Genomic DNA, 13149 nt, shown 5'->3' on the forward strand with positions numbered 1-13149 from the left:
ATGTGTTAATTACATAAAATGTAATTTTCTCTGTAGCATTTCATGCATTAAAGCAACACACCTTAGTTGTTCACACAAAGCATAAAGGTAAAAAAAACAATATATACAGTGTTATGTTCATTTTAGATGTCAAAAAGTATTTGCGGCTCCCAGTGTTTTCTTTTGCGTGGAAATCGCGTCCAAATGGCTCTTTGGGTGTTAAAGGTTGCTGACCCCTGCCCTAGACAAACGCTACAGAGAGCCGTCCTGCAACTATTTTTCTATTGTTGCACTAAGCAGTACAATATTTGTGAGGCATTTATTGTTTTTATGTTTATTTATTGTTTTTATGTTCAGTTTCAACTGTTACGAAGTTGATGTGCAGTTAATAAGTGCAATAAATATTTATATTGGAAAAGAAAATCGTGAGAGAATCGTGATCTCAATTCTAAGCAAAAAAATCGTGATTCTCATTTTTTGCAAAATCGTGCAGCCCTACTAACAACAGCTGATCAAGCTTGAACGTGCTGCTGTTGTTTAGCGCGTCATCAGCTGGTTTCCTCTTTCCGGCGCAAAGTGGGCGATAAACAAACAAGAGAGACGATCAGCTGATCATTGATCAGTTTCATAACTGAAGTAGCAACAGGAGAGGGAGGGGAGAGAATGAGAGAAGAACAGGCAGCTGACAGCGTAAAGACAGAATAACTCCAGCTTTGTGTCTTTTTTTCATTGTAGCTGAAGTCCGGGACGAAACGCGTTCCTTTTCCCCTCAATACGGATGTATTGTAATTGGTCCAGCCCAGAGTTGATCATGACCAATTGGCTAATCCACCACCTTTCATTGTTTATACCGTCACAAAAACAAACAAACAAACATAAAAATGAAAAATCACCATTGGCCCACCGGGCAAATGCCCAGTATGCCCAATGGCCAGTCCAGCTATGCGGTCAGCTGGTGGGTAACGGGCATCTCCGAAAACATTAGAGCAGTTATGCAAATATGTGATGTCTCGATAAATCGAGCAGATATTTGAAGTTTACACAGCAACATTCTCACATGAAAATATCTTAAAAGTTTATTTTGTGACCCAGAAAGAGCAATATTTCAAACTCCGCCACTCTGTGTTCCTCCGCCACTGCCTCGTTTGAGTTTTGGACGAAATGGATTCTGGGATATTGCATTTCGTTATTTCGAGCTGATTGGTGATGAAAACAGCCAATCAGATTTTTTTGCATCCCAGTCTGTGATTGGCTGGTTTTGTGGCACAAATATAACGGTTGTCAGAAAGAGTTGAGCGCGCACGGGCAGAAATGTTGAGAGCGCAAGCAACACATTGCGAGCAAGCGCAAATGCAAAAACTGAGCGAGAGGGGCTGCTATTGTGTGTGTGTATGGATAATAGCAAACACTGATGTAACACTCTCGTGTGATGCGACGAGCCAATAATCACTCCCGTTGTTAGTCCGCTATAAAACTTTTAATGTGTACTCCAGCACACGGTCAAAAACACTGGTCGTACCGGAAGAACAAAACTCCCCCCACCATACTATTCCAGTTGGACTAGTCCCCCACAGTTATGGCAGGTCTGCATAAACCAATATTGCTCGGTGATCATTTAACCAATGATCTACATCCTCCCATTTAGCTGGTAGCACCTAACAAAACTAATTCACTCACAAGTTTCTAAACAGTGCTTCTTAACACAACTTTAACTTAACAATGTTTATGCTCGGAGTAACCCCACATCTTAACATAACAGCAATTATCAGAAATGCAAATAGCCAGCAAGCATCATATTTCAACATACCGACAACAAACTGATTACACATGAGGCATCCTAGTGTTTTCCATTTACATGTATCTTGGGTTGGGTCTGCAGATGCGACCTGCACGTGTAGTGTATAGTGTCTGGTTCACAATGTTCTGGCGGGCACCACAGCAGGTTGGGGCTGAGGAGAGGATGTGTTTTGTGAATCTTCGTTTGAGCGTGTGTGTGATTGCGGTGTGAGTGTGGAACTGTCCATTGTAGAATGGTTAGTGTCCTGGCACTCAGGGTCATAGTCATGGAGTGGTGGCGGCGGCGGTTCTGCCACTGGGAGAATGTGGCGGCGATTCCTCCTGTAGGTTCTTCCACCAACCTGAATGATGTAGGATCGTGGCTCCTTGCTTTTCCTCTCCACAATTCCCAGCTTGTCGTAGCCTTTCTCTGTCTGCACGCGGACCACTTGTCCTTCTAGCAACGGCTGTAGCGTGCGGCTGGACTTATCATAGTGGCGCTTCAGTCTGAGTCTTTTGTCGCAAGTCGGTCACAGATCTGTCCTGTGTTTTTGCAATGGGCGCCAACAGCTTGCTGCACATGGGAATGCCCGCGTGTCTGATGAGACATGAGGCGTTCAGCAGGGGAGCCTAGTTGTGTGTCACGAGGAATGTTTCTAAGGTTTAGGAGGTCAAGAAACACATCGGTTCCATCTCTGTGTGATTTTTCCATGAGCTGTTTTGCACTGCGCACCGCTCTCTCTGCAAGACCATTTGACTGTGGAAACTCTGGGCTGCTGGTTGAATGGGTGAAGTCCCACTGCTTTGCGAAGTCAATAAACTGTTGACTAGTGTATTGTCTGCCATTGTCAGTGAGGAGCATGTGCGGTGTGCCATGAACTGAAAAGTGTCTCTTTAGCTTGGAGATGACTGCTGCTGTGGTCAAGTCACGGAGAAGGTCAATCTCGATCCATCCTGAATAGGAATCTACAAGAACCTGGTATTGTTTTCCATGCCAGGTAAAAATGTCAGCGGCCACCGTTGACCATGGGAGGTCTGGAACAGGGTGCAGTTGTAGTGGTTCTCTCTGCTGATGTGTCTTAGTGCTGTTACACACAGTGCAAGAGAGCAGCTCTTCTGTGATGTCTTTTGACATTGCTGGCCAAAAGATGACACTCCTAGCTCTGCGCTTGGTTGCTTCGGTACCTGGATGACCTTTGTGTACGATGTTAATGTACTCTTTGTGCAGGGACTGGGGAATGACCGTTTTGTGGCTTTTCATGATGATCCCATCCTCCATGCTGAGCTCATCTCTATATGGAAAGAACGGAGCTAGAGCAGGCTGTACTTGGCTCTCTCTGCTGGGCCATCCTCGCTGGATGACTGTGCTGAGCGCTTGTAGCACATCATCTTGTGCTGTGTGCTGTCTTAGCTCCTCCAGGCGAGCAGTGGAGATGTAGCTTACTGTCATCACTTCATAATCAGTGTGTTCAACCGGCAGTGTGACAGCGGGCGAGCGGGGCTCTCGAAAGGGTGTCGGCTAGATACATGTATTTCCCCTTTTTGTAGACCAGACTGATGTCGTAACTCTGCAGTCGCAGTAACATCCTCTGGAGCCGGGCAGGGGCGGCATGGATGGGCTTTTTCATTATGGTCACCAGGGGCTGGTGGTCGGTTTCAATGATTGTTGCTTTGCCATAGACATAATCTTTGAACTTCGTGCAGGCAAACACCACGGCGAGGAGCTCCTTCTCTATCTGAGCATATCGCGTCTCTGTGTCAGTGAGAGCACGCGAAGCGAAAGCCACCGGTCTGCCATTTTGCAAACATGCGCCACCTAGTCCATAGCATGATGCATCACACGTCAGTGTGACTGGCTCCTTGACGTTGTAATACGCCAATACTTGCGGGCTGGAGAGGCATGATTTGAGGTGGTCGAAGGCCTCCTGGTGCTGCGGGAACCAGCACCATGCAGTCTCCTTGTGGGTTAGTTTTCTGAGAGGTGCGGCGATCTCACTAAGGTTCGGTATGTATTTCCCAAGGTAATTTACCATACCGAGGAAGCGCTGTAGCGACGTGACATCCGTGGGCACTGGCATTGCTCCTATTGCTGTGGTTTTGGAGGGGTCTGCTTTCAGACCGTCCTTTGTGAAGATGTGGCCCACATATGACACTTGATCTAAGCGAAATTTGCACTTGTCAGGGTTTAGCCTGAGTTTGATCTCTCGAGCACGTGTCAGCACTTTCTGTAGCTTGGCATCATGTTCGCCACCCGTGTCCTCCGATGATGATGTCATCCACGATGACAGAGCACGGGTAACCGGCAAACAGCTGTTCCATGGAGCGCTGAAACACCTCACTTGCAGAGTTGATGCCAAAGGGCATCCGTGAAACCTGTATCGCCCAAATGGGGTGCTGAATGTGGTCAGCATTGAGGATTTCGTCGAGTCGAGCCGTATTTGCCAGAAGGAGTTTTTTGTATCTAGCACTGAGAACACTGTCGCTCCAGACATCTGTGCTGCCACTTCCTCAACGCTGCGCATTGGGTGATGGGGTCTTTTCAGTGCTGTGTTGAGGTCTTTTGGATTTATGCACAGTCTGATCTCATGCTTGTCTTTCTTGTGTGCTGCCACCATTGAGGACACCCACCCAGTCAGTAGGCTCGGTGACTGGTGTCACAACGCATAATGCGTTGCATGCGTTCAAGTTCAGCTTTGACTCTTTCTTGCATCGCGACGGGATGCGGTGAGCTGGACGGACCACAGGCTGTACATCAGGATCTAGCATCATTGAGTATGTGACTGGAAGTTCCCCAGTTCGTCACTGAACAGGTCATGGTATTGTGTGAATATGTGGGAGCTGAAATCTGTGCTGCTTTCTGTGCTGATCTGGTGTACCTCAGGGCTCATTTTCACAATGCCCATTTCCATGCATGCTCGAAATCCTAGCAGTGGTTGCACTTCTCTATCCACCAAAAAGAAAGGCAACGCGACACTGCTTCTTTAAGCAACAAGGGAGTGTAACAGTTCCACTGGTCTGAATTCTCGTGCCTCCATAGGCAACAAGGCTCACAGCATTCTCTTGTTTAACAGTCTGTCTTCCGCCATTCACTGTTTCGAAAGTCTTGAGTGACATGACATTGCATTTCGCTCCTGTATCTACTTTCATTTCAGTGGGCTTGCCATTTATGTGTATTGTGACAAATCCTCATCTTTCTTATTAGCTTTAGCGTGGATGCAATCAATCTGGCTGTCAAGCTCTACACATCCACGTAAAACGTTTCATCTTGAAGTGGTGGCTCACTCACTGTTAATTCGTTCACAAGCCGCCTTGCAGTCTGTCTGTTAGGGTGGGCTCTGTGATGGCTGCGTGGTTTAGACTTGCAGCAACTTTTGTAGTGATTCAGTTTTTACAGTTGTGACACTGTTGTCCCAATGCTGGACACTTGTCTCGCTTGGCTGCATGGCTACCTCCACAATTGGAGCAATTGGTGACAGTCTGTGGGAATGAAAGGCTTAGGCTTGTGCTTGCTGTTCAGAATGGGCTTTACTGCGTCGACACTGGTAGCTTGTGTTGCTAGTGTCTTGCTGTTTTTTTCAGTCATTGTGTATTCGACACACTGAGACAGCTTTAGCAAGTGTCAGCTCGCTGTCTCTTAGCAGAGCCTTTCTCAACGTGTCGCTAATGACACCACAGACGATACGATCACTGAGCAGCTCGTCAGTGAGGTCCCCAAAGTGACAACATTTAGCCTTAATCTTCAAATCACTGATGAATGATTCAAGTGTCTCACCTGGCTTCTGATTTCTGGTGTGGAATCTATATCTTTCCATCGTCCTGTTGTGTTGAGGATTGCAGATTTCTCGAAATTTTGCCTTCAAACATTCTGGATCCTCTCTGGACTCAGCAGCAATGAGTATCTCTCCGTCTGCACCAGCTGCGCGAACGGCAGGAGCATAAACGAATGAGCGTTCTCGTTCAATGGCGTCCGGTCCAGCAATATTTAGGAGAATGTAAGCCCGTGTCTTTGCCGGCTTGTCAGAGTGGGCAGCGGCGATGAAAATATCATACTCCCTTTCAAAAACACGCCAATTCTCGGCAATGTTCTCATCAAAAACCAGAGGGTCAGGTCTGCGAAATCCGTCCGCCATGATTTCTTGATTTCTTCATGATTTTTCTTTTTTTTCAGCGGCTAATCCAACACAGCGCACAATAAACAGTGCGGTACTCAGAAAAGGATATAAACATACGCGCTGGCGAGAAGTCCGTGCCGTCTTCTGACACCATGTAACACTCTCGTGTGATGCGACGAGCCAATAATCACTCCCGTTGTTAGTCCGCTATAAAACTTTTAATGTGTACTCCAGCACACGGTCAAAAACACTGTTCGTACCGGAAGAACAAAACTCCCCCCACCATACTATTCCGGTTGGACTAGTCCCCCACAGTTATGGCAGGTCTGCATAAACCAATATTGCTCGGTGATCATTTAACCAATGATCTACAACTGAAATACATTTTTGGCACGCAGCAATGAGTTTTGTTCACTCAAATTTAGCTTTTCTTCGCTCGAAATAAATTTCTCCTCAAAATGCAACACTTGCACCTGCAATTTTTTTTTACGTGCGCTCAAATTTTTTTTACGTGCGCTCAGAATAGTGGCACAAAAATAACGCCATACATGTCCTCCATCCGGCTGCGTATGCTAGGCTATCACCAGCGTCTGCAGCTCCATCAACAAGCATTTGGGCGCACTCTGAGGAGGGTGCATTTGCTCGCAGATGAAAGAGGGTGCTGTTAAAACACCACTATTATCTTTTTTTTTTCTGTTGACTAGTTCTATTAGCTCCATCATTATTAGCAAACTTACTCATGGGCAAATAAATAAATAAATCGCCCTTGTAAAAACTATCGACGATAGGCTCGATATATTCGTCCAATCGCCCAACCCTAACACACACACACACAAACACAAACTAGAGGGTTCTTTCTTCTTTCTCTGACTTTGTCAAATCTATGTTTCCTACTGGATACACTTCATCTGAGCCACAGGAGTGGGAGAAGTGGAAGTGGGTTTATTTAAGCCCAGACACCCCACCACAAACATCCTTCCTGCCAGCTTCGGTGGGGGGGTTTTAAAAAGTGTGTGCTCACACATACACACAGAGGCACTTCATGAGTTACACGCAGGGTCAAAACCAACAACAGTTGTTCACATGTAAAATATGCAAGATTCTTGCCCCCACTTCCTCACCCCACCCCCAAAGAGGTTTTAACGGAGTTGGGAAAACTGGGAGAAAAATAAGTATACCTGAAAACTGGAAATTGAAGGATCAAAGGTTAAACTTAATCTCATGCCTTTGACTTCCAGCAGTCACTGTCAACACACATCGTCACACTCAACCCACTCCCAGTACCACTGCTCTAACGCAGTTTGTCTTTTTGTTGTTACCAGTTTTGTTAATTAGGAAGCACAATGGGCAGTCAGTAAATAAGAAGAAAATGGACGTGTAGTGTATGAAAAGTGTCTGATCTTATGCGAATGTTCTCAAATGCTGCAGATCCAAGCATTCTTCTTTACTTTGGGCTATTTTAAGGACTAACACCTTGTAAGACAGTCTCTCTGATATTATCCTCAGAATATGTTAGATGAAAAGATCCAAAAGAGAGATACGACTCAAACATACACACCTATTACAAATTCCTACAGTGAGTTTCAGTATCAAACCAATGAAACCAACAAAAATCAGCTTCTTGCTCTTCTTGCTTCTTGCTCTATTTTAATTTTTATGGAATAATGCTTTGTCTTCACTCTCTGCTCCCCACATGTTTAAAACAAAGAAAACTTCACATACACTACTGTGCAATAGTCTTGAGCTCCCCCTGATTTCTTTATATTTTGCCTACAATGAGCCTGACTTTAGTCATCTGTAGTCAAGTGGTCTGAAAAGAAAGACATTGGCTGCCTTTTCTATCATATTCAGTTCAGTCTTTGTGCCTGACCATTTACAGAGAAATGTCTTTGTTTGTTATTGTTTTTCCCTAAACCACTTAACACTGACCTATGAATCATTAAAGCATTTAAAAAAAAAAAGCACTGAACTCATGAGATAAATCACTATTGGGTCTACACAAAACAGACAACCTAGGACAGAACCCATTTTAAATTATATCTTTAGTCACTTTGTTACTAGCAATTTGTTAAAAAAACATACAATGTATATAATACATGTGTGTAATGTATCCTATTTCTGTGGTTGAATCTACAAAAAAGGACAAAGATAAAACAGGTTGGCAGGCATAAAATAATATTCCTGCACCAACAAAGCATGTTTCAGCATGGTGTGCAGTGCATCCTCGAAAAATAAGAAGTGGTAGGCATGAAAAAAAATCCAACAGTAGTAGACGAGGAGTATCTGACTCAAGAGAGGGGGAAATAAATACAGCAAGACCTGACACAGTACCTGAGAGATGCATCTGGACCTTCAGTTTACAACCTGGGTTATAATAAAACTGTAAACTGTGTAAACTGTTTTTACTCGCTTGGAGTTTAGTTGGGTTACACAAAATTGGGATGCACAGTCAGCCAAGAGTAGATGTCATTAGATATGTTATCAAGCAGACACAATAGCAAACACTGAAATACATTTTTTACACGCAGCAATGAGTTTTGTTCACTCAAATTTAGCTTTTCTTCGATCGAAATAAATTTCTCCTCAAAATGCAACACTTGCACCTGCAATTTTTTTTTACGTGCGCTCAAATTTTTTTTACGTGCGCTCAGAATAGTGGCACAAAAATAACGCCATACATGTCCTCCATCCGGCTGCGTATGCTAGGCTATCACCAGCATCTGCAGCTTCATCAACAAGCATTTGGGCGCACTCTGAGGAACTGTAGTAGACGAGGAGTATCTGACTCAAGAGAGGGGGAAATAAATACAGCAAGACCTGACACAGTACCTGAGAGATGCATCTGGACCTTCAGTTTACAACCTGGGTTATAATAAAACTGTAAACTGTGTAAACTGTTTTTACTCGCTTGGAGTTTAGTTGGGTTACACAAAATTGGAATGCACAGTCAGCCAAGAGTAGATGTCATTAGATATGTTATCAAGCAGACACAGGAACTAAGGACATTTAGTGATGGGGACAGGATTAGGGATGGGTACCGGTATCCGGTGCCATTCTGACATAAACGGTAGTAACCAGACCGAAAAGCAGTGCACATTTCGGTGCTTTATTTCGGTGCTTTTTTTTCCTGAGACGTCATACACTTTGGATTCTAGCCAATCATTTTACCTTTCCAACGATAGTAGGCGGGCCCAGGTACGTACGTGTTTTTTAGAGCAGAGCTACAGATTAAAAATGCCCAAGGCGAAGCGGTCAAAAGTCTGGCTGTACTTCACAGCAAAAGATGCAAACTCAGCAGCCTGCAACAAGTGCTTTAAGGTGATCCATCCATCCATTCGCTTCTCCTTTCCAGGGTCGCGGGGGGCGCTGGAGCCTATCCCAGCTATCATAGGGCAAGAGGCGGAGTACGCCCTGGACAGGTCGCCAGTCTGTCGCAGGGCTAACACACAGGGACAGACAACCATTCGCACTCACATTCACTCGCACATTCACACCTAGTGGCAATTTGGATTATCCAATTAACCTAGCCCCACAAGTTGCATGTCTTTGGACGGTGGGAGGAAGCCAGAGTACCCGGAGAGAACCCACGCAAACACGGGGAGAACATGCAAACTCCACACAGAAAGACCCCGGCCTGATGGTGGAATTGAACTCAGGACCTTCTTGCTGTGCGGCAACAGTGCTAACCACCGTGCCACCATGCTGCCCGGCTTTAAGGTGATACTGTGCAAAACACCTCGAGTCTGATCAAACACCTGGCGACTCATAGCATTTTTTTAAAAGCCGAGAAATGCACCGTGTTTGATAGCTTGCTGCAAGATATTGGGGATATGGTTCTGCACATCTACTGCGGGTGTGGTGCCTGTTATCGGACCCGGAGTTAGCAACATCCCCCAAGCAAGCAGAGTCCTGGCCCGTAGCCCTGCCAGTGTAGCAGAATTGATGACGGATGATGATGGCAGCAGCAGCCGTTCTTCTCTGCGTGAGTAGCTTAATGTTGTTCGTGTGTAATTTACGTTGAGTAGGCTAACCACGTTATTAAATTAATGCATGTAAGGTGAACTAGCAAACACCGTCGTAGTTATATGCGGCTGTAAGACAGCCGCATATAACTACGACGGTTTGATGGCATCTTGTTTGATGGCAGAAACTCCCTTCACCCTGGCCAAAAAGGGCAAAATGACCAAAGAAAAAGTGGAAAACAGCTAAACATGAGAGGTTTTTGGACAAAGTTTGTGTTTTTTCCATTGTTTAAGCACTGCTTCCAGCCAAGAGTGAGACCATATATGCCCTATAGCTGCAGAAAAGGCTAACATTGTTATCTTTTTACAAAAAAACAGCTAAACATGAGAGGTTTTAGGACAAAGTTTGTGTTCTCCATTCTTTAAGCACCAGTTTGAGCACCGTTTAAGCACCGGCACCGTTTCAAAAGTACCGGTTTAGCACCGGTATCGGATAAAACCTAAACGATACCCATCCCTAGACAGGATTGGCAGTAAAACAGGTATCAGCCACCAAAAATAATAAATGTAATATTTTATATTAATTTTATTTTTTATACGATATTCACTTGTCTCAGACAGTTGTTCCAACAAGGAACTTAAACTCCTGCACTCTTAGCATTCACACGCCTAAATTTTTTGATTTATAAAAAACACTAGAGCTGTACTTCTTCTGCTTCCTCAGTAGGTTAGTAAGTTTGTGTTACTGTGTCACTAAGGTGCTAGTTTTTGTTCTTTCAGTAAGTATCCTGTGCCGATACCCTGACTTTTTGTACTCTTGTTGAAAATACAGCTGCATTTTTTTTTAGCTTATTCTTTCTCATCCTTGTTGACTGGTGCCACACAAACAATGCTCCTCTGAAGGCTTTTGAATCTAAAATTTAAGAGAAGGTGAACTACAACTTTACTTTCACACTTGAATATATTATTTATTTTTATTGTCTGCCTCCATCACTTTTAAGCGTGAGCCTGGAAGCTGAAATAGACAAGGGACAGTGGAGATTTGGGATTTCACGAGTGTGCAGTTAGAGAAGAAGTGAAAGCACTGCCATGGCTTTATTGTCTTTAAAAATTCAAACATCGGTCAAACTTGTGATATTTATTACTGTCTTTAAAAACAAAACAAAACACTGTCACATTTTCAAGTGTGATCACCTTTCGTACAATTAACCCAAATGTGTGTGATGACCTGTGTGCATGCATGTGTGTACCTCTCTTGCAGTTCCTGGTCACTTAATTGTAGTTGTTCCTTTAGAGTCTGGTATCTGTCCCACCTCAGCAGCCTGGTCCCATCATACAGATCTATCTCCCTGTCATGGAGTAACCTGGGGCAAGAAAATAAAAACAGAGAAATGAGCTGAGTGGTGTGTGTTTGTTTGTTATTTATGGCACCGGCTTCCTTTATTAAGAAACAGAAACAATAAGAAATACATTAAAGCAGAACCTTAGCTGCTGTGGAGCGTTCTGAAAGGAGAACACAGAGTACAGATGGCACAGATAACAAAAACACCAATACCAACAGAACATTTGGAAAATATCACAGCAGCTACATTCAGGAAATGAGCCAAAGCACCTGGATAGTACAGCCAAGGTTCCCAGGTTGACTCTGTGTATGCCGTCGAGAAGCAGCAGCTTGCCCTCCATGGCAGCAGTGACCAGTGGAGATGGCCTCCATGCTGTGTCCCCATTTGGGAGTGTGTACCTCTGTTGGAGAAGGTCCCTGACTGTCATGTCCTGGGAATCAAACACAATGGAGGGAGGTGTGTGATAAAGGCAAGAAAGTGGGAGATGGAAAATGAACAGCAGAGGCTTATCTGAAGAGTTTCAGTCAGGTTTCAGAGCTCATCACAGCACAGAAACAGCTTTAGTGAAGGTTACAAATGATCTTCTTATGGCCTCTGACAGTGGACTCATCTCTGTGCTTGTCCTGCTAGACCTCAGTGCTGTGTTTGATACTGTTGATCATAATATCCTATTAGAGCGATTAGAACATGCTGTAGGTATTACAGGTACTGTACTGCAGTGGTTTGTATCATATCTATCTAATAGACTCCAATTTGTTCAAGTAAATGGAGAGTCCTCTTCACACACTAAGGTCAATTATGGTGTTCCACAGGGTTCAGTGCTAGGACCAATTCTATTTACATTATACATGCTTCCCCAAGGCAGCATCATTAGAAGACATAGCATAAATTTTCACTGCTATGCAGATGACACGCAGCTCTATCTATCCATGAAGCCAGGTAACACACACCAATTAGTTAAACTGCAGGAATGCCTTAAAGACATAAAGACCTGGATGGCCGCTAACTTTCTGCTTCTTAATTTCTGCTTCTTAATTCAGATAAAACTGAGGTTATTGTACTTGGCCCTGAAAATCTTAGAAATATGGTATCTAACCAGATTCTTACTCTGGATGGCATTACCTTGGCCTCCAGTAATGCTGTGAGGAACCTTGGAGTCATTTTTGACCAGGACATGTCCTTCAACGCACATATTAAACAACTATGTAAGACTGCTTTCTTCCATTTGGGCAACATCTCTAAAATTAGAAATATCCTGTCTCAGAGTGACGCTGAAAAACTAGTTCATGCATTTATTACTTCCAGGCTGGACTACTGTAATTCTTTATTATCAGGATGTCCTAAAACTCGCTGAAAAGCCTTCAGCTGATCCAAAATGCTGCAGCAAGGGTACTGACAGGGACTAGAAAGAGAGCATATTTCTCCTGTTTTGGCTTCCTTCATTGGCTTCCTGTTAAATCCAGAATTGAATTCAAAATCCTGCTCCTCACATACAAGGTCTTAAATAATCAGGCCCCATCTTATCTTAATGACCTTGTAGTGCCATATCACCCTATTAGAGCACTTTGCTCTCACACTGCAGGCCTACTTGCTGTCCCTAGAGTATTTAAAAGTAGAATGGGAGGGAGAGCCTTCAGTTTTCAGGCCCCTCTTCTGTGGAACCAGCTTCCAGTTTGGATTCGGGAGACAGACACTATCTCTACTTTCAAGATTAGGCTTAAAACTTTCCTTTTTGCTAAAACATATGGTTAGGGCTGGACCAGGTGACCCTGAATCCTCCCTTAGTTATGCTGCAATAGACGTAGGCTGCCGGGATTCCCATGATGCATTGAGTTTTCCTTTCCAGTCACCTTTCTCACTCACTATGTGTTAATAGACCTCTCTGCATCGAATCATATCTTTTATTAATCTCTGTCTCTCTTCCACAGCATGTCTTTCATCCTGTTTTCCTTCTCTCACCCCAACCGGTCGCACCAG

General features: G+C 44.2%; 1 protein-coding gene across 1 annotated transcript in view; it reads right to left on the minus strand.

Annotated features, from left to right (window-relative positions):
- vwa8 (von Willebrand factor A domain containing 8) overlaps positions 1 to 13149 on the minus strand; it is a 93060-nt gene that overhangs the window by 59212 nt on the left and 20699 nt on the right. Inside the window, exons 13-14 of the mRNA XM_031727287.2 lie at positions 11442 to 11602; positions 11080 to 11193 (exon numbers count right to left, since the gene is read on the minus strand). Of these exons, the coding sequence (XP_031583147.2) occupies positions 11080 to 11193; positions 11442 to 11602 (275 nt within the window). The remainder of the gene's footprint in view (positions 1 to 11079; positions 11194 to 11441; positions 11603 to 13149) is intronic.

Source organism: Oreochromis aureus, linkage group 16 (genome assembly GCF_013358895.1).
Source record: "Oreochromis aureus strain Israel breed Guangdong linkage group 16, ZZ_aureus, whole genome shotgun sequence".
Lineage (NCBI taxonomy): Eukaryota > Metazoa > Chordata > Actinopteri > Cichliformes > Cichlidae > Oreochromis > Oreochromis aureus.